The 23,670-nt window shown below is 51.3% G+C and overlaps 9 protein-coding genes across 9 annotated transcripts; 7 read left to right on the top strand and 2 right to left on the bottom strand.

Moving 5' to 3' along the window:
* Window positions 1-131: 131 nt before the first annotated feature.
* PtrM4_110970 (ankyrin repeat and BTB-POZ domain-containing protein 1) lies at window positions 132-2,139 on the bottom strand (the record flags this gene model as incomplete). Its single annotated transcript, XM_001935673.1, has 2 exons — window positions 132-1,862; window positions 1,915-2,139. The coding sequence occupies 2 exons, from the start codon at window positions 2,137-2,139 to the stop codon at window positions 132-134; spliced, it is 1,956 nt and encodes a 651-aa protein (XP_001935708.1).
* Window positions 2,140-2,480: 341 nt separating this feature from the next.
* On the top strand, window positions 2,481-4,868 carry PtrM4_110960 (SPS1, Serine-threonine protein kinase; the record flags this gene model as incomplete). Its single annotated transcript, XM_001935674.1, has 4 exons — window positions 2,481-2,520; window positions 2,570-2,622; window positions 2,673-3,078; window positions 3,130-4,868. The coding sequence occupies 4 exons, from the start codon at window positions 2,481-2,483 to the stop codon at window positions 4,866-4,868; spliced, it is 2,238 nt and encodes a 745-aa protein (XP_001935709.1).
* Window positions 4,869-5,629: 761 nt separating this feature from the next.
* Window positions 5,630-9,367, bottom strand: PtrM4_110950 (ferric reductase; the record flags this gene model as incomplete). The annotated part of the gene is made up of 2 exons (XM_001935675.2): window positions 5,630-5,644; window positions 7,379-9,367. 2 exons carry the CDS (start codon window positions 9,365-9,367, stop codon window positions 5,630-5,632), a joined length of 2,004 nt encoding a protein of 667 aa, XP_001935710.2.
* A 1,007-nt stretch (window positions 9,368-10,374) lies between these two features.
* Window positions 10,375-11,013, top strand: PtrM4_110940 (low affinity copper transporter; the record flags this gene model as incomplete). The annotated part of the gene is made up of 2 exons (XM_001935676.2): window positions 10,375-10,850; window positions 10,905-11,013. The coding sequence occupies 2 exons, from the start codon at window positions 10,375-10,377 to the stop codon at window positions 11,011-11,013; spliced, it is 585 nt and encodes a 194-aa protein (XP_001935711.1).
* Window positions 11,014-11,743: 730 nt separating this feature from the next.
* On the top strand, window positions 11,744-12,453 carry PtrM4_110930 (Herpes-BLLF1 domain containing protein; the record flags this gene model as incomplete). The annotated part of the gene is made up of 2 exons (XM_001935677.2): window positions 11,744-12,151; window positions 12,205-12,453. The coding sequence occupies 2 exons, from the start codon at window positions 11,744-11,746 to the stop codon at window positions 12,451-12,453; spliced, it is 657 nt and encodes a 218-aa protein (XP_001935712.1).
* A 610-nt stretch (window positions 12,454-13,063) lies between these two features.
* Window positions 13,064-13,930, top strand: PtrM4_110920 (uncharacterized protein; the record flags this gene model as incomplete). The annotated part of the gene is made up of 4 exons (XM_066107908.1): window positions 13,064-13,113; window positions 13,350-13,522; window positions 13,644-13,805; window positions 13,923-13,930. 4 exons carry the CDS (start codon window positions 13,064-13,066, stop codon window positions 13,928-13,930), a joined length of 393 nt encoding a protein of 130 aa, XP_065962357.1.
* An 890-nt stretch (window positions 13,931-14,820) lies between these two features.
* PtrM4_110910 (uncharacterized protein) lies at window positions 14,821-16,150 on the top strand (the record flags this gene model as incomplete). Its single annotated transcript, XM_001935679.2, has 2 exons — window positions 14,821-15,978; window positions 16,031-16,150. The coding sequence occupies 2 exons, from the start codon at window positions 14,821-14,823 to the stop codon at window positions 16,148-16,150; spliced, it is 1,278 nt and encodes a 425-aa protein (XP_001935714.1).
* Window positions 16,151-16,525: 375 nt separating this feature from the next.
* PtrM4_110900 (RNase PH-related exoribonuclease) lies at window positions 16,526-17,569 on the top strand (the record flags this gene model as incomplete). Its single annotated transcript, XM_001935680.1, has 1 exon — window positions 16,526-17,569. One exon carries the CDS (start codon window positions 16,526-16,528, stop codon window positions 17,567-17,569), a length of 1,044 nt encoding a protein of 347 aa, XP_001935715.1.
* Window positions 17,570-19,759: 2,190 nt separating this feature from the next.
* Window positions 19,760-20,611, top strand: PtrM4_110890 (uncharacterized protein; the record flags this gene model as incomplete). Its single annotated transcript, XM_001935681.2, has 1 exon — window positions 19,760-20,611. The coding sequence occupies one exon, from the start codon at window positions 19,760-19,762 to the stop codon at window positions 20,609-20,611; it is 852 nt and encodes a 283-aa protein (XP_001935716.2).
* Between the last annotated feature and the right edge of the window lie 3,059 nt (window positions 20,612-23,670).

The raw sequence follows: 23,670 nt of genomic DNA, 5'->3' as shown, positions 1-23,670 counted from the left end.
ATTGCTATATCGGCAAGCATTATTTCCGAACGGCAAGCACTACTTCAAGGATTTTTCAGTTCCAAAACACTGACTTTTGATGCGTATGGCGTCGGATGAGTTTAGATGCAAAAAAAAGTCTAGGCTATCTTCTAAGCGTCTAGGTTTAGCCTCTCTAGCAATGTATCAATCTTTCCCAGCAAGATTTGATAGTTCATAGCGTCCTGCGCAAATTCGTCACCAACCTCTTCGCCGTCTAAGTTTCTAATGACACCAGCAGCAATGTGCTGTTCTATCGGGATGAAGTTTTCTTCTTGCGTCGGCTTCTCCGGTCTACCGTCTTCCAACGCGACGTCGCCCATTGCCTCTGCTAAATCCTCCTCGGCAGTGGCCTTGATCGCCGCATTTTCGTCCATCATTTCGTCTAATCCACTATCCTCAAAGCGAAGCCTGAAGCGTTCAGAGAGGTAATAGCGGATATCGTCGACTAGTTCAACAGTATCAGTCTCTTGACGAGCCTTGACGCGATTCGCAGACTCCTGAACTAGTTCTGCAAACTCGGGCTGATCAATATAATTCTCTAAGCGATACGCAATGTATCGGGCAGCGAATTCTTCCAGTCGCTGCACCCGCGTATCCCAACCGGCTCGAATGACCTCGTAGATGTCAACAGGCTCATCTGCATCGGTAGCGCCACGTGGGTTATCCGACTCGACCGCGGAAGTTGCACCGTTACCCAGGGCGGAGATGATGATGGCTGCACGTTGCTTCAACTTCTCAATGAAGAGCTGGTCTGCCGCAAAAAGTACGTCAATGGCAATGTCAAGACCGAAGTCTGCACGCTCCGTGTACATGAATGTTAGTATGGTCTCCAGAACCGCTGGAGAGCAGTCAATGGTTACGATTTGTAGATGTGGTGTATCTTGCGCTTCTTTGAATTGCGAGCTGAACATTGTCAAGAAGTATTCCGAGCGTAGTAGCATGGCGCGATGCGCAGGGAATATAGTCGACTTGCGCGGTGTGCGTTGTCGCGACGGCGAGCGTGAGCGGGTTCTACCCGCGCCAACTGGTATGCCCAGGAGAGGACCTGGTGCATTCCGCACTGGTGGTGTGGACTTCTCTGCCGGGGCTGGTGACCGGTCTGTGTCATTGGGCCCTTGATGATCCTCATCGTCATCTGCCCGTAGTAGTATGTCGGCGAATATCGAGTTTTGCCGATCCCACTGTATGTTGTCTACTTTGGCCGTGTCAACAACGCGTTTATGTCGAAGGACGTTGTTCTTGAACCAGCTTTCTAGTTGGTCTCGACCGCGCTCTAGTTCGTCGGCTCGTCGTTGTCGCAACAACCGGCGGTCTGAAACTTCAGTGATATCTTCGAAGAGGCGTTCCATTTCCAGCTGCTTGCCTATCTTATCAATGCCGTTGAGCACTACCAGCTCGTGCTCATCGCTTAGCCCAAATAGCGCTCTCCGTATCGAAACTTCCTGAAAGTATAGATATTGCAGTGCTACGCCCAGCGACTCGGCGGGTATGGTATCCGGTAGTTTCCATACCGTTGTGTTCGGTGCGGCATCGAGCTTCTTCGCAAAGTATGGCGACCGCGCGGCGAGGAGGAACTTGTGCAAGTGAAACTCCTGGCCGTATGCCTCGATAGTGATATCTGTCGTCTTGGGCTCAGTGCGCGTGAGCAGTGATGTGATGTGTGCCGCCAGCGGCTGCAGCGGATTCGACGATTTGGCGTAGTCGTAGGATAGCAGGAGGTTCCGTATTCGGTCGTTGAGGGCATTGTAGAGACATCGCTCGCCCTGGAAGGTATCTCGCTCGCACAATGCCCCGTTCTCGAGCAGCAAGCGAATGACTTCGTAGTGACCGCATAGACTAGCCTTGGACGGTCAATATGTTGTGATTGAATCTTGGTAGCGGCGCAGGGCTTACCAGGATCAGTGGGGTATAATCAAACTTATCCCTGGCATTGATGTTTACACCCGTCGAGATCATCTCCTGGCACACCTTGAGATCTCCACGCCGACATGCTTCGCAAAACAGGCTGAAATCCTCGCTCACATCGAGCGGATTCTCTTCCTTGAGCTGGCCGGCGGAGATGGCCTGGGCCTCGGTCGCAAGGGCAGCCTCAATCTCGTACTTTTTCTTGACGTCCATGCTAGTGGCAAAGATACAGGTTATCGTCTAAAATGCATCCCGTCTTGACTATGACGAGTGGCGGCGGGCGGCGAGGATCGGACACGGCCCTTGGTATCGATAAGGACGGTGTTCTTTGTGGATCCCTGCCAAGGGCCAAACACGAGCTTCATGCATCTCGTTGCTGGGTTGACGACCCTTAGCGTAAACAGCGCCAAACACGGGACAACTTAGCTGCCATCTCACCCATTGTGCATTACATACATCCGTCACTACCACGATCACGACTAACAAGCAGCTGGTTACCCTTTTCTTTACTTCCCATTGTTGCATGTCTTTTAGGAAATAGCAATACTTTAATCATGCCTGAAGAAGACAAGTACGATGTGCTCGAGAAGATTGGTACGCTCCGTCCCCCAGGAAACACTTTGCATACGCTGACAGGATACAGGGCATGGCTCCTTTGGTGTCATTCGCAAGGTCAAACGCAAGTCTGATGGCTACGTATGTGACGCCGACAAGTTTGCGCATACAAGCCGCTGACCGCCATTTAGATTCTCTGCCGGAAAGAGATCAGCTACCTCAAAATGTCCCAGAAAGAGCGCGAACAATTGCAGGCCGAACTGTCTATCCTGAAAGAGCTGCGACACCCCAATATCGTCGCCTACTTCGAACGCGACCATATCAAGGCATCCCAAGACCTCCACCTCTACATGGAATACTGCGGCAACGGCGACCTCGGCCGTGTCATCCGCGACCTCAAGAATAAAAACCAAATGTGCGATGAGGAATTTGTATGGAGCATCTTCAGCCAGATCGTCAGCGCTCTGTACCGCTGCCACTATGGCGAAGACCCGCCCGCGGCCGGCCGCAATGTAATGGGACTCGTAGGCAACGCGAAGCCTGCTCGTGACCCGCGAAAACCCATGATCCTTCACCGCGATCTGAAGCCTGAGAACAGTGAGTAGCCATGTATCCTGGATAGCCAAAGTGCCCTGCTAACAGTATCAGTCTTCCTTGGTGACGATAACTCTGTCAAGCTTGGCGACTTTGGTCTTTCCAAGATTCTCCAATCCCACGACTTCGCATCAACCTACGTAGGAACACCATTTTACATGTCTCCCGAGATCTGCAAGGCCGAACAATATGGACCCCACTCCGACATTTGGGCATTGGGGTGCATTATATACGAAATGTGCACCAAGTCCCCACCCTTTAATGCGAAGACCCATTTCGAATTGATCTCCAAGATCAAGTTGGGACGCTACCCCGACATACCGTCTTGCTACTCGGCTGAACTGCGAAAGGTGATTGCCAGCTGTCTGAACACGACCCCGGATCATCGACCAGACACGGCTGCGCTTCTCAACCTGCCCATCGTAAAACTCATGAGGAAGGAACAAGAGGTTGTAAAATTGGGCCAGGACCTGAAAGAACAGAGGATGCTTACGGCGAAGCGTGAGAGGGAGGCCAGTGAGGCCATCTCGCGGATACGCAAGGAGCTCGACGACCAACTTCGCCGTGAATGGGAAGTAAAGGCACAATTGGAAATTGAGCGGCAAGTAAAGCTGCAAACGGACCTGCGGGTTCAGAAAGAGTTGGCGCATCTCCAGGCCACTTTTGAAGGCGAGGTCAACCGAAGGGTGGAGAGGGCCCTCAAGATGTATCCTGCCCGGCTGAGCACATCGCCAAAGCTCGCGCCTCGATCCAACACACCAGTCATGTCGGCCACAGAACCCGCTGCTTTGTTCCCGGCCGATAATGAAGCCCCCGTTGCGCATGGGTCACAGAGCACGCTCAACACCGACTCAGAATTTGCAAGCGGAACGGATCTCTCGTCGCTTTCCCTGGATGACAACACGGAAGAGGTCACAATCGCACCCAAGCAAAAGGCCAAGCGACCGTCTCGCGGCCCTCTTGTTCGCGCACGCACAATGTACACCCAGCCTTCTACAATGCAAGTTCCAGACTCGCCCATGGACGTACAAATGGCCGAGCCATCCCCAGCACCGCCATCCCTCAAGGGCCTATCACTTTCGCCTCGTCGCAACCATCAACCCAAACAGAACATTTTTGCTGCCGCCAAGGAGAATGCACGAAAATGGGACGCCGATGTTCCTCCGTCACCAACGGCATCTGAATGGAACGCTGATTTCGATGACGACGACGACGATCTCCCTGTGCTACCCTCCCCAACACGAGCACGCAGTGCGTCTGGCGGTCGTTCTATGAGTGATGACCCATTCAAGGTACTCGCGAATGCTCAAGCACCACTATTGAAGGCCAATGCCCGTCTTGGAAGCACGCCCAATCTCCTTGGTCCTAGGACTACTAAGCCCCGCCCTGTTTCCGCCGTACCCATCGTCGCCGCTTCTCCATCCCGACAAAAGGCCAAGTCCGCGGAAAACGTCACATCATCGCCACGCAAGACAGGTGCCGCAGCCAAATCCGCACCATTCGCTGGTCTCCCATCCAAGAAGGGCAACGAGGCGTTCCGTGTACAGGCGATGCGCAACAATGGCGGAGTCCAGGGCCGCACACTTGTCGAGCTCCAGCAAGCGCGTGGCATCCCCGTCCACACCATGAGCGAAGACGAAGGTGTCGCAAAGAAGAACTTTGGCTTTGGAACTCGCCGTAGTCCCGCCAAGCAACGCGCCGGTGGCATCAGCCCACCAGCTGTCTGGGACCCAGAGACGGAGCCGGAAATGCCATCCCCTTTTATTGTCCGCAGCAAACGCATGGTCCGATAGGAAGGGCGGTGCGTTAGTACTCCGGAACGATTACGATTATACTACGAACGGCGTTGACATGAACACGGAAAGGGTCTCTTTATACAGGAAGGATACGATTATGCAAATGGAGAGAAATGGAAACGGAAATGGGTAGAGAGAGGGGTGTTGTTCATGCGTTGGATGAGAAAGAGAGAGAAAGAGACAAAGGGGAACAGCGACCGAGCGAGCGAGCGAGTCGCTGTTGTCCCACATTCCACTACCCCCACAAAATCTCTTCCCTTTGTTTATCAATTTTTTCTTCCTCCCACAAACACTGGATGCTAGCATCTTCTTTTTTGCGAGATATCTTGGGTTTCTTTTTCTTGGCTGGTGTTTTGCGGACGAGTCTTCTTTTGGATAAGGGGCGTTTTATACCGTTAATTCAGGTGCTGGGTTGGGTCGGGTTGGGTTGTAAGCTTGTGTGTGGGCTTGTGTGGACTTAGGGGGTACGCCGTGGTGTACTACTACTACTACGATCATTTTTTCTCTCTCTTTCTCTCTGTTAGTAACCCTTTTCTTGAGATGAATGCGTATGTTATGATTCAAAACCCGAGATTGTTTGCTAGTCTGGTGACGTTTGAAGTGCAATGGTATGGTAAGGGCTTGGTAATGTGGTACCGTGGTACTGTAATGTCAATCCACGCGTGCCGGGACGCACGGTGTAACGGGACGCATTCTTTTCCGGACCCTCGGATTGCCCCCAGTGTTCTTGTCCTAGCAAAGCTCCATTTTATACTTACTTAGTGTGTGATGGGCTAGAGCCTAGTTAGTGAATCCTCGATGATATCTCGGTCCGAACGACGCTTAGACCATCCGCACAGTTCATAGGCAGAAGGTTATTCTAAGCCGCTCTCCGAATAACCTTTAGCACGAGATAGCTTGTAGTTCTCTTCCCCATCGAATATAACTCCAGTATACCTGTGCGATTGCTCCCTGAGCGTAGCCCCTTACAGACTTACCTATCTACACCACCCTAAAGCCACGTCTAAGCTTACCTCACCCTCCTACGTTTGGTGGTAACAAATTACAATAGCGAGGATAGAAGCTAGAGATAGAAGGTAAAATTAAAGAAGATACCCTAGCTATTAAAAGCCTTAGGGCTTAGCTACGCTACATCATTATGCGCCTTAAAGGAGTAGCAAAGACGAATGTTATAACGTTCTACGAGATGTAGCTTAGATAAAACTTACTAAACCCTTATTAACTTCTTAAGCACCTTAAACTCCTCTATAGAGAACGCAACTGTAAGTAGAAAGTAATCTAGAACCTAGACTCTATACGCTAATAAGAAGATGAGACCTTTATATCTTTCTACCCTCGCTTTAAAAAAGAGATTGCTAACGCTAACGTAGAAGGATAGGATAATAATGCAAACATATCCTACCTCCGCAACGCACTTGGTAATAAGATAAGAGACTGCCTCGTAGGCCTTTCTAGAAGCAACACTAACACGTACGCTATGTAAGGGGCTACGCTCAGGGAGCAATCGCACAGGTATACTGGAGTTATATTCGATGGGGAAGAGAACTACAAGCTATCTCGTGCTAAAGGTTATTCGGAGAGCGGCTTAGAATAACCTTCTGCCTATGAACTGTGCGGATGGTCTAAGCGTCGTTCGGACCGAGATATCATCGAGGATTCACTAACTAGGCTCTAGCCCATCACACACTAAGTAAGTATAAAATGGAGCTTTGCTAGGACAAGAACACTGGGGGCAATCCGAGGGTCCGGAAAAGAATGCGTCCCGTTACACCGTGCGTCCCGGCACGCGTGGATTGACATTACTGCACATCCACCAAACCACCAAAGTTTACTCCACAGACGAGCGACTAAGGAAGGATTACAACTACAACGATTACACTGAGATAGATTAGACCACAGACTTTGATTTTATTATTGTTGACTTTTAACTCACTAACAAAAACAATAAAACAATAACAACAAAGCTCAACGCGTATAGAAGGGTATCCCCTGCCTAGGGATCTCCATAAGTGGACAAAACTTGTTGTTTGTTGTTGTTGTTGTTGTGATTTCAACAAATGACGGATATGACACATGCAATCTCGATGCTGATTCCGATTTCGATTTCGATCTCGACGCTAGTTAGTTGCGATGTCGATGCCGATGATCAACAGAATTTGAACCAGAAAAAGAAAAAGGGAAAAGGTGAACAAAAGAGGATATCAGAGGGGTAGGATATGTTACAGATAGTGAGATAATAATGTAGGTAGGTATAGGTACTAGGTATATAGTTATCCATCTAATCATATAAACAACAATGGAGAAAAAAGGAACTCAAAGAGGCCCGACGTCCCACTTCTCTTCTTCCCCCCACCACACACGACCAACCCTCATACTTCTCACCACCCAAATCCCTCTGCATGGAAATAAATCCCTTGCGCCCCCGTCCCCTTATGCACAGCCCTCTCATCACTCAAGTACACAACATCATGCTTTACATCCGCCAGCAGTCCCCGCGGCCCACATACCACTACTGCACTCTCGCCCAGCGCCTGTTCGAGCGAGCGGCGTACGATGTCCCGGGTTTGGGGGCGGCCGGCGTAGAGCGCGATGGCCGGGTGAAGGGGTGCGTCTTGGAGGGTTGATTTAGCAGAGGAGGGGTCGCGGGAGTGTGTAGGTGTTTGTGTTGATGAGGAGGAAGAGGCTGTAGCGATGGCGGGGGAGCAGCAGCAGGGTGTTTTTCCGTTGGAAGGGGCGGTTTCGTCGATGGTGTTGTAGCAGGTGCAAGGGTTTGGTGGGTCGATGTCGTCTAGGGAGGCGAGTTCAATTTCTTGTTTTTCTAGCTTTGGTTTGATGTCGGCGTTTTCTCCGTCTAGAGTAGAGATTGGGCGCGGACGGTATTGTACGATGCCGTGGTTGACTTGTTGGCGAGGCCGGGGCGCTGTCACGCCGGATAAGAGGGACTTTTGCTCTTCGGTGAAGGATTCATCGCACGTGACGTAGACGGTCATTTCGAGTTTGATGTCTCGCAGCTCGGAATTTAGGGCTTGGTATTCGGTGTAGATGGAGGACAGTTGCTCCGAGAACCAGCTGAGTTGGCCTCTGCTTTTGACGACCCATACGAAGCGGATGTGGCGGGTGACTGCTCCGATGGGGGCTTTGAAGATTGATCCGCTATTTGTGGTATCGATTCGGGAATTTTCTCGCCAGCCTTGGATAAGGTCGCGGAGGAGGGGTACGGTAAAGGTGCCGCCAGTGCTGCCTGCTAGTAGGACGACACTATCAAATTGGCGAAGAGGACGGATGCATCCATATGGGCCTTCGATGAGTACCGATCTCGTCTTGTTCGCTGCTTCGATGAGGCCGCTGGACTTCTCAGCATAGTTGAGAAACCGTTTGGTACCACCCTTCTCAGCCTTGATGTAGAATTCCATCTTTCCATCCTCTGGAATGGATGCCACGGTGAACGGATGGCTTTGCAAAGCTGCGATCGAGTGGCAGGTCAGGTACACATGCTGGCCAGGAGTCCAGCTGATGGGAGGATTTCGGACAACGATCTTGGTGGTGTTGTGTGGAAGTAGTGTGAATTCCGCCTTGCATGTCAAAAGACCCTTGGCCTGGCTTTGCTTCTTGGAATGAAGGAGTGATATGTTTATGTATAGCAGTCGCAGACCCCGGATGACACGATCGAAAAAGAAAATCGCAACGGGTGCCCAGATGTAGCCGTTCATCTCGGCCGGGGTATGGAGATGGACAAATGCAAGGAATACTGCGAATGAGACAATGTGTTGTACAACAAAAAACTCGTAGCTCAGCCCTCGAATGGGCGTCATGGAACTGAAAACAATCCATACCAGGGTGCACCATGCGGCGAGGCCCTTCCAAGCAATCCTGTTGTTTTTGAGTTGGTAGCCGATGTAGTTGTACGGCGCCCATGCACTGAAGAACCATCCCATGTGCATAGTCGCCGTGAGGAGCATACACCTAGCGCACCATCGATGCAGCCAGTTCAAACGCTCGTAGCTGACGCCGCTCAGCCATCCGATGATGTTGTTCTTGCCGGCAAGAAGGAAGACGAGGGGAATTTGTGCAATCGTAATGACACCACATCGGTACCCAACACTCTCGCGGGTGAACTGACTCTTCAGATCTAGACCATGATAACATAGGACGATGAGAACAACAATGTTTGCCAAGACCAAGGACGATTTACCAACAGTCGGCAACGTGAACATCCGACGCTTCAGCGGTATGCGTAGGGAATAGTTGGATGCCTCGCGTGCTAAGGCATAAATCGTCGCGTTTCCGAGAGCAAACCACGTTCTCGGCTTTGCCGGTGTCCGCGAAACTCGTCTTGCTGCAGACAGTCTTTGTCGGTACAGCAGGTAGTTGTAGAGGTTGACCAGGGTCGCGATGGCGACAGCACTTGCTACTACTGCATAGTAGAATTTGGGCCACTCTTTAAGGGCGGGGCCAGAGCCCATGTGCATGTGGCCCATGGACATGCGACGGTCCATGGTGTCTAACGTTGGTGGAGGTTTGCAGCCTCAGGCTGTGTCAGCTGCAGTTGGTCTCTTGCGCCAGTCTTCAGAATCTCTCCTGAACACGTCAAATTCGGACAGGGTACGCGGCGTCTTATCGCATGGTGGTGCACCGAAATTGCATATCGAAAAACGATCGTCGTGCTGAGTGAGCAGTACGGGCTTACGGGGTGTTGGTGAAGGGTGTTGAGAGATTAACAATAATTTGGCAGCGGCACAAACAAAAGGGTGGATGAAGTGCGACAGTGAATAAGGGCAGCGAGTTCGCCAGCCACAGCGGCAGTGGTAGGCCATATGCTGCTGCATATCGGTGAAGTATGGTCGCTCAGACGCAGGTAGGATGTGCACCACTTGAGCGGTCGAGACCCTGTTGCTGTGGCGTCTTTCCGAAGATGGTGTATCGCCTTCTAGCCGGAAGCGGTTAATTATGCTCAAAGTCGCTCCCCGGCTCATGCTCAAAGGCCCGCCACTAACGCGGAGCACACCGGCTCTCCCCAACTTCACACTCACACTCACACTGGCCATGCTAGGCCATGTCAGGGGTGTGGCTCCCGTATTCTCATCCTCGTGGGTAGGCCGGAAGGCGTAGCCAAGAATTGTGCTCAAACCCCCAGACACTGCATGCCTCAGCCCAGCCCTAATCTTCGCTTGATTGTCGCAGCTGTCACAGAATCGTACGCATTCGCGCTCAACCATCTACACAGAAACAAATAATCTGCGCCTTCAAGCTCATGCCTTAATGCCAATACGTTGCCATCCTGAGGCCTGCATCACCTGATCCACGAAACTGTGACCCCGCCGCGTACTCAAGCAACCTTTAAGCCGTCGTCATCCCCAGTACCAAATCATCAGTCTGGAACTCGTAACATAATTCTCGGTAGCTCGTAGTCCCTCGTTTATAAATCACCAGCTTCCGCGAAGCATACTCGACACGAACCTTCCACCTATTTCACTTACTACTCCAACATCTCAACTTGGCAATCATGGTTGCTCACGGCGCTGATCACGACTCTATGGACATGAGCGGCATGGACGGCATGAACGGTATGGACGGAATGGATATGGGAGCAGGAGGCATGGCAATGGCCTTCTTCCAGTCCAGCACCACCTCCTTATGGTCCAAAGCATGGACTCCAGCAAACGCCGGCCAATATGCCGGAACATGCATCTTCCTCATCTTCCTCGCCGTTGCACTTCGCGCCATCTTCACAGCCAAGACCCTCCTCGAAGCCAAGGCAGTACAAACCGCTGTGAAGCGACGATACATCACCGTTGCAGGCGAGAAAGCGATCGGCGACAGCGATGCGAGCTCAACTACCGGCATACTCACGACAAACGGCATACAAGAGAACGTACGGATTGTCTCGGCTCCAGTGTCTCACATCCAGCCCTGGAGATTTGGCACTGATCTGCCGCGGGCAGTCTTGGTGATGATCGCAGCAGGCGTTGGATATCTCCTGTAAGTTTGGAAGCACCCAAGTTCGTAATCCTACGGGTACTAACTATATCGCAGCATGTTGGCTGTCATGACATACAACATTGGATATTTCATGTCAGTTTTGGCTGGCACATTCATCGGCGAGGTGGCCTTTGGCAGATTCAACCAGGCCACGATGCATTGAGGGATTGTGAGGCTCGCAATCATGTGTAAATCTCCGCACGCCGCCACACTTTCAGTCCTAGTGCTTACCTATTCTAATATTCATATTCATATCAAATCCCATTTTTGTGAGCAGTTGCGCATCACCACATGGTAGCCCCACACGTATCGCAAATCGGTGAAATGAAGCTTTTGTTCCCGTGATCATCAGCCTCCAACCCCACGACACCGGTTCACGGTCCATGGGAAATGATTCCCATGTTTTTTGTCCAGTCTACTGCGACGCGAAGGTCTGGTCTCGGCGTGGCGTCAAAGTGTAATGCATGACCCCTGTCGCTGCGCTAGTGCACCTGCAAGCACCCGACGACGGCTTTGGTAATAAACTTGCTCATCTCTCGAATCTGCTCATATCACATCACGGCGGATTGCTAGCCAGTGCCGCCGTTGCTGCAGTATGGTGCTCACCACCTCCTATCTGGAAGACGCTTGGTCGTGTCTGAGCGCCCCAGGCCTGATCGTGGTCATCTCCTGCTCTACGCGATCCACGCGAGCTTACTGAGAAAGGAATGTACGGGGTTGCGGGGGTTCGCGCCTGTCCCTGAGCTACAATAAATACGTAGGACGCGCCCAAAGTTTGTTTGATAGTAGTGATTGAGCCTTTTTCCCTTCCAAACGCTTTTATTAAAACCCAACGCTCTCTTGTTTTAACCTACAACATTGTCGATACCTACACATACATCTCTACCGTCAAGATGCTTTCCAACTCCCTCCTTGCGCTCTCTTTCCTTCCCTTTGCCTTCGCCCACTTCGAGCTCATATACCCAATAGCGCGTGGTTTCGACGATGACAATGAGGGCAACTTCCCCTGCGGAGGCTTCGATGACGTCCAGACGCAGCGTACCAATTTCTCCATCAGCGGTGGACCCGTTCAAATTCAGTTGGGCCACCCACAGACCAACATCGCCGTCTACATGGCTATTGGTGACAACCCAGGAACCGGCTTCAGTATAGTCGCCAAGCCCCAGCTCACAGTCGATGGTCTTGGAAAGTTCTGCATGAACCCCATTGCCGTTCCAGCAGGATTAAAGGTTGCCGACGGCACCAAGGCCTCGATCCAGGTTGTGAGCAACTCAGACGAGGGTTCAGGTGGTCTGTACCAGGTAAGCCATGTCATCCACTTACAAAGAACAAAACGCTAACAATGAAATCACAGTGCGCCGACGTCATCTTGGTCAACAACAAACTCTCGCAGAGCGACTTCTCCACCAACTGCCAAAACAACACAGGCATCAAGGTCACCCAAGAGAACATCCCTGGCAACCCCAACGGAACATCGACCGATTCCTCGCCAAGCTCTCCCAGATCGGCTCAGCCCACCGGTGCAACTGGTGCAGCGGGACAAGTAAAGGTCGTCTCATGGGTGTTGGGTGCTGCTGGTGTGGTCGCAATGGCAATGCTCTAAGTGCATCTCTTGCCGAGTCGGGTCGTGTTGCGTTGATACCGACTTCAGCGACTTCTTCCTAGGTTATATTTTCTGTGTAGCGAGTTTCAGTTCAGAGCGAAATATATTTTAATCCAAGTGAAAGCCCAGGATCTGGTCTTGGTTGTTTTCAAACTTGTGCTTGTCATACGGGTTTCTATGCGCATGGCTCCTTACTGCCCAAACTTGGTCAATATGAATGAACAAGACAACAGGAGAACAATCACTGCAATGGCTTGAAGTTTCGGGTATCGTCATGGTGAATTGTAAAGTAAAGAGCATGTTGTGCACTACGAATTCTTACGCTGGAACTCCGACCCCTCTGACGTTGCGGGGATTTGTCTGGAGCTTTCAACAAGCGAGCAAAGCACACAATCGGCGCTTCCGTAGAGTTTCGCCGATGCCCGCAACAACTTCAGCAGCAACACGACACTCCAAGACTCGGCCACGATCCCGATTTCATGTGCGTATTAACTCCGCTGCCCGTGCAAGCCAAAATACTGGACTCTACGAGAAAAACGTCAAGAGAAGACGGCTGACTTGATCCTCCGCAGCTCCGCAGTAGTCATCCACCTCCCACAACACCACAAATATGGATCAAGCAAAGTTGGCGCGTATGCAGGCGTCGGTGCGCATTGGTATGTACACATAGTTGCTGCTGGAATCGCTTCCAGTAGCTTCTCACCGTGTTGTCTGAGTGAATCAATAGTTGCTAACATTGTTGTGTGCAGGGTAAGCAATCCTCTCGTCCTCTATTTTGACAGCCCCGCACCATTATGTCGAATTTGCGAAGCAACCACCACAACGGGCAATAGCCAAAGAAGCAAGCGGGAGGGGCATTGTCGACATGGAACATTCGAGGCTAATTGGTTAAATAGCGGCAAGGGAACTCCTCGCCGAAAGGTCAAGAAGGTCCACAAGAGCGCCGGCACCGACGACAAGAAGCTCCAGACGGCGTTGAAGAAGCTCAATGTCCAGCCCATCCAAGCCATTGAGGAGGTCAACATGTTCAAGACCGACGGCAACGTCATTCACTTCTCGGCACCCAAGGGTACGTCACCCCACATAATAGTACCTTGCGACGCTGGAGACATGGTCAAGGCGGAGTGGCCCTGAACTCCAGCGGTATCCCAACTCCACCTCAACATCGACTAACAATCGCATCACTATAGTTCACGCATCAGTACCCGCCAACACCTTCGCCATCTACGGACACGGTGAGGACAAGGAGCTCACAGAGCTCGTTCCCGGCATCCTCAACCAGCTCGGCCCCGACTCGCTCGCGTCGCTGCGCAAACTCGCCGAATCCTACCAGAGCATGCAGAAGGAGAAGGGTGAGGACGGCGAGAAGAAGGACGATGACGACGAGGACGATGATGACATCCCCGAGCTCGTCGCCGGCGAGAACTTCGAGTCCAAGGCTGAGGTCGAGTAAGAAGCTACACAGATAGTAGCCTAGAAAGACCGGGTAGAGCCAAGGAGGACGTCATGTGCAGTGACTACCTTCCGCATATATATTGTTATGAGGGTCTTCATGGATGCAATGATCATCATGATCATGAGTTGCAGTGGGTCTTGCATGCAGATACCGGGCCGGCGTTATCTGGGAAAAGATATGAATGAAAATCTTCCAGCATGCTCCCATTGTTATCGTTTCGTCAAATGCAAGTGGAAAGGGCATGCAAATGTGAATGTTCCATCCGGTGACTAGGGCTCAACGGGCGAGTGGGTTTGCATTCAGTGTCTCAGGCCGAGTATCACTAGCAACTCAGAAGCCCTACTGGACCTGTAGATTGCAGTACCTTCGTAGGTTTGGGGCAATAGTTGCAATATTTCTGCCAGGGAAATTGCACACGGGTACGGAAATAGTGGACAGTTTTGCTGACTTTGGAGACAGCCTCGTCAATACCTAGCCTTCTGTGATATCGCCAATGACAGATCGGCAACAGGGGAGTCCGGGCACGTCGCAACATGACGTCTAGATGCGAAGAGGCTAGCATCCGATCCTAGCTTCGTTTTGGTGCACCTCCAAACATGGACCAGGGATGTGTTTCATAGCAAAAAGCATAACAAGACGCCTGGCTGAAAGGCCGAAAAGGACTTCATCATGGCTACACACAAGGGCTTTCAAGCGCTTGCCATAACGAACGTTTCAAATACTCGATTTAGCCAGGACCTGCCTTTAGGCGGCTCCCCACCTGCGACGTCCTGCCTGAGGCTTGAGTCGCGTCTGAACTTTAATACCAACACGTCCCCTAGATAGTTTCTTTTTATTCCAAGTCGCATATTACCGCTCAGTTCGTGTTCAGTTGTTAATACCCCTTTCGTATTCTTTCAGCGACGTCCAAGATGAGCACCGAAAATATCCTGATCCTCGGCGGATCCTTCGCAGGCATCAGCGCTGCCCACTACGTCCTCAAGCATGTCCTCCCGCAGCTGCCAAAGAAGGAGGACGTTACATACAATGTCACACTCGTCAACCCGTCCAAGGATTTCTGGTGGCGCATCGCTGCGCCCAGAGAGAGCGTCTCGAAGCAAATGATGCCCGCGGAGAAGACGTTCTACCCCATCGAACCAGCGTTTACCTATGCCTTTCCAAAGTTCAAGTTCATACAGGGAACCGCGACACACGTGGATACGGCTGGTCAGGCAGTGTCGGTCGAAACTACTTCGGGCGAGCAGCAATCGATCCCCTACGCTGCACTTGTGATTGCGACTGGATTTACGACACCAAGCCCTCTATTCACCCAGAGCACCGATCGCGAGGCACTCGAGAGAGTCCACATTGCCTTCCAAGAGGGTCTCAAGCATGCGAAAACTGTGGTTATTGGCGGAGGCGGCCCCGTTGGTGTTGAGACAGCAGGAGAGGTCGCTGAGATCCTGAACGGTAGGCCAGGCTTCATGGCATCAGCACCCAAGGACCCAAAAGCGAAGGTTACACTGGTCTGTGGCGACAAGAAGCTTTTGCCTCTTCTTCGCCCAGCCATTGGTCAGACTGCCGAGCAGTATCTCAAGCGACTCGGATGCAGTGTCACTTACAACACAAGGGTCGTAACATCATCTAGGAGCGATGAAGAAGGCGCAAAGACCATGGTCGAGCTTGCCAACGGCGAGACCATCGAAGCAGACATCTACATCGACGCGACCGGCTCTCGACCCAACACCAGCTTTCTGCCAAAAGAGTGGCTCGATACCCGCAACCGCGTTGCTTGCAATGAGAAGACTCTCCGCGTCGAACACGAATCTGCCGGTCCCCGCGTCTACGTAGTTGGCGACGTAGGCTCCTACACTAGGGGGGGTGTGATGGATATGTCGGATGCTATACCTGCGGCCATGACAAACCTCAAGAACGATCTTCTAGCTCATCTTACGGGAGAGCCGCACAAGGGCGACCGCCACTACACGGCGAACCTGAAGGAGCAGCAGATCTGCCCGATTGGAACACAGAAGGGTGTTGGTGCATTTGGTGGATTCAGGGTTCCCAGTCAGATGGTCTGGATGATCAAGGTAAGCAGATTCGCTCCACATTTGCTGTGAACCAAACTAATGTTATGTGTAGGGACGGGATTACATGATTAGCCAGATCGCAGAACCGACATTGAGGGGTGATCAGTTCAAAAAGGAAGGCAAATGGAAGCCTATCCAAGCTACTGGTCAGGCTGGATTGAGTTCTGGTTAAAGTGCAAGTCTTGTATGGGTTGTTGGAGAGTGGTCTTGCAGATTCAAGGGTCGTGAACAATCGTCGAGTAGACGTAGTGTTGCATTTGTCGCGCGGATGGAATACCCTTTTGCACAGCGCGTATTTCTTATATAGCTTAATATGTGATTTAGAATTGATCTGATTGAGAATTGGGAAACTTGCTCCCCACGAATTTGTGTATGTATGTGGTCGGCCTTTCGGTGCGCACCAACTGATCTCCATGCCCCACCCAAATAAGCTCAAGCTTAGCGCGTCATAGCCCTGAGCTCCAAAATTTCCCAGCATCAACATTGAACCTGCAAACCAGCTCGCGCGCCCAACAACTACATTTGACGACTATACGACTTATTTGCCATGTCGACGGCGACTCAACCATCACCAGCGCTCACATTTCCCCGCCCAATCTTCGCCGCTGTCTCTCCTCACCCATTCCTCCAAGCGCACCTCTCCGCTGAGAAGAAGAAGCCAGTACGCGCGAATGGCCGCACATCAAACGAGTACCGTACTCCAGGTATTAACACCGGAAGTTTGACACATTGCAATGGCAGTGCAGTAGTGCGCCTGGGAAATACGAGCGTGGTTTGCGGTGTACGAACGGAAATCTTGAAAGAGGCGGATATACCAGGCACGTACGAGTACCCTGGGCAGACTGCAGGTCAGGATTCTGAACAGGACGAGAATGATGGCGAAGAAATAGAAGGATTGCGGTTATTAGTGCCCAATGTCGAGCTATCGACAGGAAGCACACCCTCGCACATTCCCGGCAACGCACCCTCTACATACGCCCAAACACTCATAACACGCATACGGTCACTGTTACATTCAACACGTCTGCTCCGTGCGTCGAATCTTCGCATCCTACATAAGCCGTCTACGAACCCAGAGGATCCCGATACAGAAGCGGAGACACAGTTGAAGGGCTATTGGGTTCTATACTTGGATGTCTTCTTCATCAGCATCGACGGCAATGCGTTCGACGCGGCTTGGATATCTATTCTAGCTGCTCTCCGCGACACACTTCTTCCGCACGCCTACTTTGACGAAGAGTACGAGGGCATACTATGTTCAGATGATCCCAAGGAAGCACGCCGTCTTGCACTACGGGGTCTACCTATACCCAGCACATACGCCGTGTTTGAGGGTAGGAGAGAAGAGGAAGACGAGGAGGTTGATTGGGTGCTCAGCGACCCTGATGCGTTTGAGGAGGGTGTATGCAGAGAAATTGTGACTGTGGTGGTAGACTGTGATGGTGGAAAGAAGGGAACAAAGGATTTGGTTATTCGGCGAGTGGAGAAGAGTGGCGGGGGTGTAGTGGGGAAGGAGGTGATGGCGAGTTTAGTCAAGAGGAGTATCGACCGATGGGGAGCTGTTGAGAAGGTGTTGAGCGGCAAGGCTTGAACGAGCATGTCATTGTGCATCTTGATACCAGGCGCCCAAATCTATACATGAGGATTTGATGTCCGTGTACACGGGATCGGCATAGCTGCCGTACAGACAGCCTCTGGCGTGAGTGGCCAAATGCTGAAATTGCACAAGCATTGCAAGTAAAAAAAAACGTCCAGACACCACACCTTCTTGCTCCGCTCAAACTTTGTCTGATTCTCCGCGGCCCGTTGCCGCTCGCTTCTACCGGACGGTTCGGGCCAATGTTAGATGGACAAGAAAGAAACCATTAAGTGGATTCGGAACAAAACATACCATCTACCGCTACCCAGTGACCTGGTTGTGACACCACAGAGAAGCGCGAGGTACCTTACAATTGCTTCTTCGTAATTACCGCTATCAACACCGACCCGACCATGACGACAGCAACATACATGCCACTCCACATGACAGCCGCAACGTGGTTTTCTGATGGATTGGCGTGGTCCAGACCATGTGTTCCTTCACTCGCCCAGCGCCCTTTCTGTATAGTTTCATAAAAAGCGGGGTCTAGTGATAATTTCCCTATCGATACGAGCCGTCTTCGCCTACAACAAGCAAGCCCGTTTTTTTTTTCTTTACTTTATCCCTCCGCTTCTCAACCGATGTGCTGTGCTACCAGGCACATAGAATATGCTCCACACTTCGGCTCCGCGCTGCTAATTTACGGTACTGCAGAGCTGTTGAGTGGTGGCCGCTTCCTCCCGTACCAGGCGGAAAATACTGATAATGGCTTGTTAGGTTGGGCAGGCTGCAAGGAAGCGAATCACTGCTCGCAACTTTGATGGAGGGGCCGGCGCGTCTCAGTTTCCGATGGTGTCTAAACTAGACATTGGGCTTGCAGGTCGGCACAGGTTCGGTACTGGTATCATGGGCTGTGATTTGGCGGCTATGCATAGTGTGTGCGCCCGTACCTGCAGCAATGACACCTCGGATAGCGAAACTTGCAATCTGCAATCATAAGGGTTTGTGACGTTCGTTTATGTACGTGGATGTGGGATCGGTACCCGAGAGTGAGGGTATACCGAGAACAGATAGACAAGTCTCGAACGCACCAACTTACAACCCTTGATCAATTATCCACCATGGTAACCTAGCAGCCCTTGCGAAGATCTCGTTTCCCGCTTAGCTGGGTAATCCCTTTGCCATGTGCGCTTTGCCCTGACTCTGACGAGGCGAGGGCGGCAAAGGATAGTAAGGCCCACCACTAGCCTCCTCCTCGATGGGGAAGAGTGAAAATGGCAGCATGTTATCAGGGCATTTGTCCGTAATCAAGAAACCCCCCGGCTGGAAGGCTTAAAAACAAACATTTGCATCAAATCAGCATGCAGCGTGGGAAGTAATCTTAGGCAGGGGGAATCAGCGACGTTTGAAGATCAGCCACTGCGGGCCTCGCGTGCGACGATCGTGCCGCTAGGCGCCGCCAACTTTCTTGTCAGGAACGGCACGACGTCTGCTGTTTATCAATACGTCAAGTGTCCTGTCAGGCTATATGGAAACAAACGTACATGCGCGCGCGCCCATGCCCGACGTTCGTGCATACCGGTTTGTTTCAACCAGAGAAGACGGCGTAACGATTGTAGTATAGGATTCCTGTCTTTGGCGTATGTACCTCGCCGCCACAAATGACTCTGATGTCTCTCTTATCCGACTCCCCACTCATGCCCCTGGCGCCCGCGCCGTCTTTGAACAGCGCGCGGCTCCCCTGGCTCAGATCCCCACTCGGAAACAACTACGCACATGCAGCGTATTCTAGGCACAGCCGTCAGAACCTTTTCTGCTAATCTCGTCATGGGGGGGTGGTGGATGACGCCTCAGTTCCAGTCCGCGGCGGGAACTTGGCCCTAAGGCTGCATCCCAAAGTGGGTTATACGAGCCGGGATTGTAGTATATAATAATCCCACCTTCTCCCCCCGTCGTTTGCAACGGCTTTTTGGTGTATCGAGCTCTTTTTTGCCTTTCGGTACAGGATTACCCCTCCTTTGCTTTTCGTTCTTTTTCACACTCTTCATACACTCCTTTGATCATCAAGAGTCCTCACTCTAGAGTCTGTGACTCTATCCTTTCTTTTACACACACTCTCAAAACACAGCCCACTCTTTTCGCTGTCTTACGACTCAAACCTTTGCCTAGCCAAATATCGAAAGATTCACTACTGAGCTCATCATGCGTTTCGATATCGTTTCTCTTGCGGTTGGCTTCGCCGCCACTGCTTCTGCCCAATGTGTCGGCAATTACTTCAGTTTCTACAACCGTGCAGACAGCGCAATGAGCTACCAGCGCCTCGACCCAGGTCTGTTCCCCGGCACTGAGAGCCCCCATCTACACTCCTTTGACGGAGGAAACGGACTATCCAAGTCCATGGACTTTGCAACCACCCAAGACTCTACTTGCACCACAGCACGCGTCAAAACAGACAAGTCCCTCTACTGGCGCCCTACTCTGTACTACACCAACGGATCCAGCTTCTACCGTGTACCTGAGATGTCCACCAAGATCTACTACAAGTACGGCGACGGCAACAACTGGGCAAACGTCACTGCCTACCCCCCAGGCTTCAACATGATCGCCGGCCAACCCAACAGGCGCGCCGACAGCGAGAACCCCGCTGGTGTCCGCTGGGGCTGCCACGAACCCGACGGTTCCTCCAACCCCATATTCGCAAACGGTTTCCCCAAGGGCTTCAGCACCTGCAAGTACGGCTTCGCGTCCGAAGTCACATACCCCTCGTGCTGGAACGGCCAGTCAATGGACCCCAAGAACCCCAATGCACACATGGCGTATCCCAACGGTAACGCTGGCATCGGCATTGAAAATTGCCCTACTACTCACCGTGCTGCCCGCTTCCCCACCCTCTTCATTGAGTACTGGTGGGATGTTTCCTCGTTCAAGTTCGGTCCCAACGAGGCTCCTTGGGTTCTTTCCAACGGCGACCCTACCGGTTACGGATTTCACGCTGACTTTGTAAGTTCTCCGTCTAATCATCCTTTACCCCCACGTCTCCATCACCCCAACTAACACCCCCATGTAGATGAACGGCTGGGCCACAGGCGTCCTCGAAAAAGCAATTAGCGAAAACGACGGCTGCAAATGTGGTTGTGGCTGCGGCCAGGAACAAATGGAGCAATGCTTTGGTTCCGCAAACGTAAACAAGGACGACAATAAGGACTGGGCTAGCTGCTCGGCTGCTAGTCCCCGTGATAACGATGCTACTAGTGTGCTTGATGCGCTGCCGGGTTGCAACCCGTTGCAGTATGGTCCTGCGTCTGCGACCCCGGTTTCAGGGCCTGGGTGTACTGCTGCTCCTGCTCCTGCTCCTGCTCCTGCTGCGTCTGGGAAATCGTCGGCTTCTGCGTCAGCTTCACCCTCTGCGGCAGTGTCGGCGTCTGCATCTGTCAAACCCATCCTATCAGCCATCCTACCAACAGGATCCTACACCGCCCTATCGCCAAGCGCCTTCCCTTCTTTCACTGCAAAACTCCCCCAAGAACAAGCTGCCCCAGCACCAAACGGCGGCGGCTACAACGCCGTTGCGCCTATGCCTACAAAAGCCTCTTTGCCTGAGGGATCTTCTCCTTCGCCCTCGATAGCTGCTGAAGAGTCGACGAAGTGTTCGAGTAAGCCGGTTGTTTATAAGACTATTACGCAGACGTCTACTGTTACTGTTGCTGCGAGGGCTACAGGGGGTTACTAAAGGGGGTGTTTATCTGTTCTTTGTGACAAACAACTGGATGTGGGGTTTGGTGTTTGTAGCGTTTTCTACTTCTTCTCCACGCTTTTTTTTAGGACCAAAGGTTTTGGATGTGTGGGTAGACTGTTACTGTTATGAAATTTCGATTGTATAAGTTTTAGACTTGTAGAGCTTTAAGCTCTCTTTTCTATTTGAATAAAGTATTCAAAGTATATATTTATCAAATTTACATGTTTATGTATGACATCAAAAAGTTGCCGGGGGGTTTTTTTCCTTTTATCCTTACCAATAGAAAGTGGTTTGTCACGCGAACTACATCGCCACACGCACAGGCATAGTACGTACTAGTAAAAGAACTTACCGGAAAAGCAGACTACAGCACCAAGGAAACTCAGGTAGTTTGACGTCCAAAAATCCACGCTAATACTAATTCTAACCAAGGATTAATACAGCAGTAGCCGTAATATCCGCTTTACGTGCCCGCGGTTGTAAGCCTACATACGCTATCATTACATTGTAGAAACACGGGGCAAAGCGCTTAACAAAGAAAGCACAGCCCGTCCTAGGCAAGTAATCCCCTTATCAAGCGTACAGTAAGGTGACGACTAGAAAGCCAACGTTTGCAAAGGATGACCTAGTTCACAGGCGCGCTCTTTAAAGCTCTTCTTCCTAACACAGCACGTGGACTATATAGCCGGTTAAACTGTCAACCTTGTTAGTCCTAAACGGGCTGCTTCGTGGTGTCTCTGGTAATATCCTTGATAAAGACCCAAATCTCACTCTTACCAAACGCATCAATCTGCCTCGTATTCATAAGCTTAGCCTCAGGTGTCTGATGCGGCAAGCCATCGTCACTGCAGTCTAGGTCTAGTTATTTACTATCACTTCCCTCTATCAGGCTAGGGGGTTCTTCGATGGCGAATAGCCTGCCTCTGTACAGACACATTTCTTAAGCATACCAATGGAGTATTTCCTATTCTATACAGAATCTTGGTTGGAGGCTGGAGCTCTGGTCCACCAGCTCCAAGGCCGCTCCGGCTGAGGTCCGACACAAGCCCGTCACGGACGCCTAAGGATATTCAGCTCTAAGCATTCACGGATCTACAGATCTAGACCACTGCTCACATTCCACCCCTTTACAATCTTTGTATTTTTTTGGTCTTAGTATGCAAGTGTGGATTAGTAGGTCGCTGCCTTTCTGAATACAGAGTTGAACTTTTGAGATGTGGACACAATCCCTTCCCCCTCCTCTTCTTCATAGGTGGGTGGATAATGGGGATGTACTTTCTGTCAAGTGAAGTTGTGACTAGATCTTTGTCATAGCGACTCCTAACACATCTTGAAGTTGTGTCAGGTAATCTATTATACTCAATGGGTGATTGTCAGCTCAACACTAAACACAGTAAACGAGCAAAGAGAGTAAATGAAATGTAAACAACACGAGTGAAATCCAAAAGTGTAATTAGAGTCCAGTCAGATCCCTCGTACTACCACAAGCTGAATGGAATCGGACAAGATGTCGCCGTTGGGCTGAACATCGGACAGCGCGGAAGGGCTTTCCCAATCCCGTGTCTGTGCATCCCATGACCTGGGACCGCTCTTCCATTTTAGGAATTTAGTGGCGCACATGGCGTCTCGCATATCGTTGTTGTGCCGACAGATCGAAGCCAGTCAGGACGGAGGCGTCCGTAGCACACCTGTCATGAGGGGCAAAGGTGGAGATTGGCGTACCAAGTTGATAAACCCGAATGCTCATCGTCTTCAGCAGCACTCGATTTCAGAGTTTGTGGAAAAGTAATCCCTTTGGAGAAGATGCGGTGTAAAGCAATAAACCTCGTACGACCGAGGGAAAGATGCATTTGTTTTTGCCTTTGTGTACAGGTATATAGAAAGCCACAAAAAAGGGATTAAAAATAATGTATCGCGACGCAAAGAGACAAGAGAAAGCTGCAAGGAGAACTTGAAGCAGAAGAGAGCACATGATGCATTCTCGAACAGGGTATCGGTTCCTGCAGCGTCGATCAGTCCATGACGTATGACACCCCGTTCGGAACATATGCAACAGCTGAAAAGAAGTAAAAGCCAACGTGACACAAACGACGCAACAAGGATAACGGCATCCGACCGGACTGAGACACAAAGGAAAAGCAGACTCGGGTATTCCCCAACAAAAGAAAAGGCAATCACAAACGCCAAACGCCCAGAGGTTTTTCAATTTCGCAAGTGCCAGCCCAAAGTTTCCCATTGCCGCGAGGCATCCCTTCTTGATAGGTATAATGTGGTGTCCGCGAGGACGAGATCTGTCTGGTCGTCATGATGGTGAAGGAGTGTGTTGAGGTGTTGGTGTAATGTTGGAACAAGTCGATTCCAGCGTGCTGGAATCCCG

This window comes from Pyrenophora tritici-repentis, chromosome 5 (assembly GCF_003171515.1).
Source record: "Pyrenophora tritici-repentis strain M4 chromosome 5, whole genome shotgun sequence".
In the NCBI taxonomy this organism is placed as follows: Eukaryota; Fungi; Ascomycota; class Dothideomycetes; order Pleosporales; family Pleosporaceae; genus Pyrenophora; species Pyrenophora tritici-repentis.
This window is presented reverse-complemented; position numbering and strand designations above follow the sequence as displayed.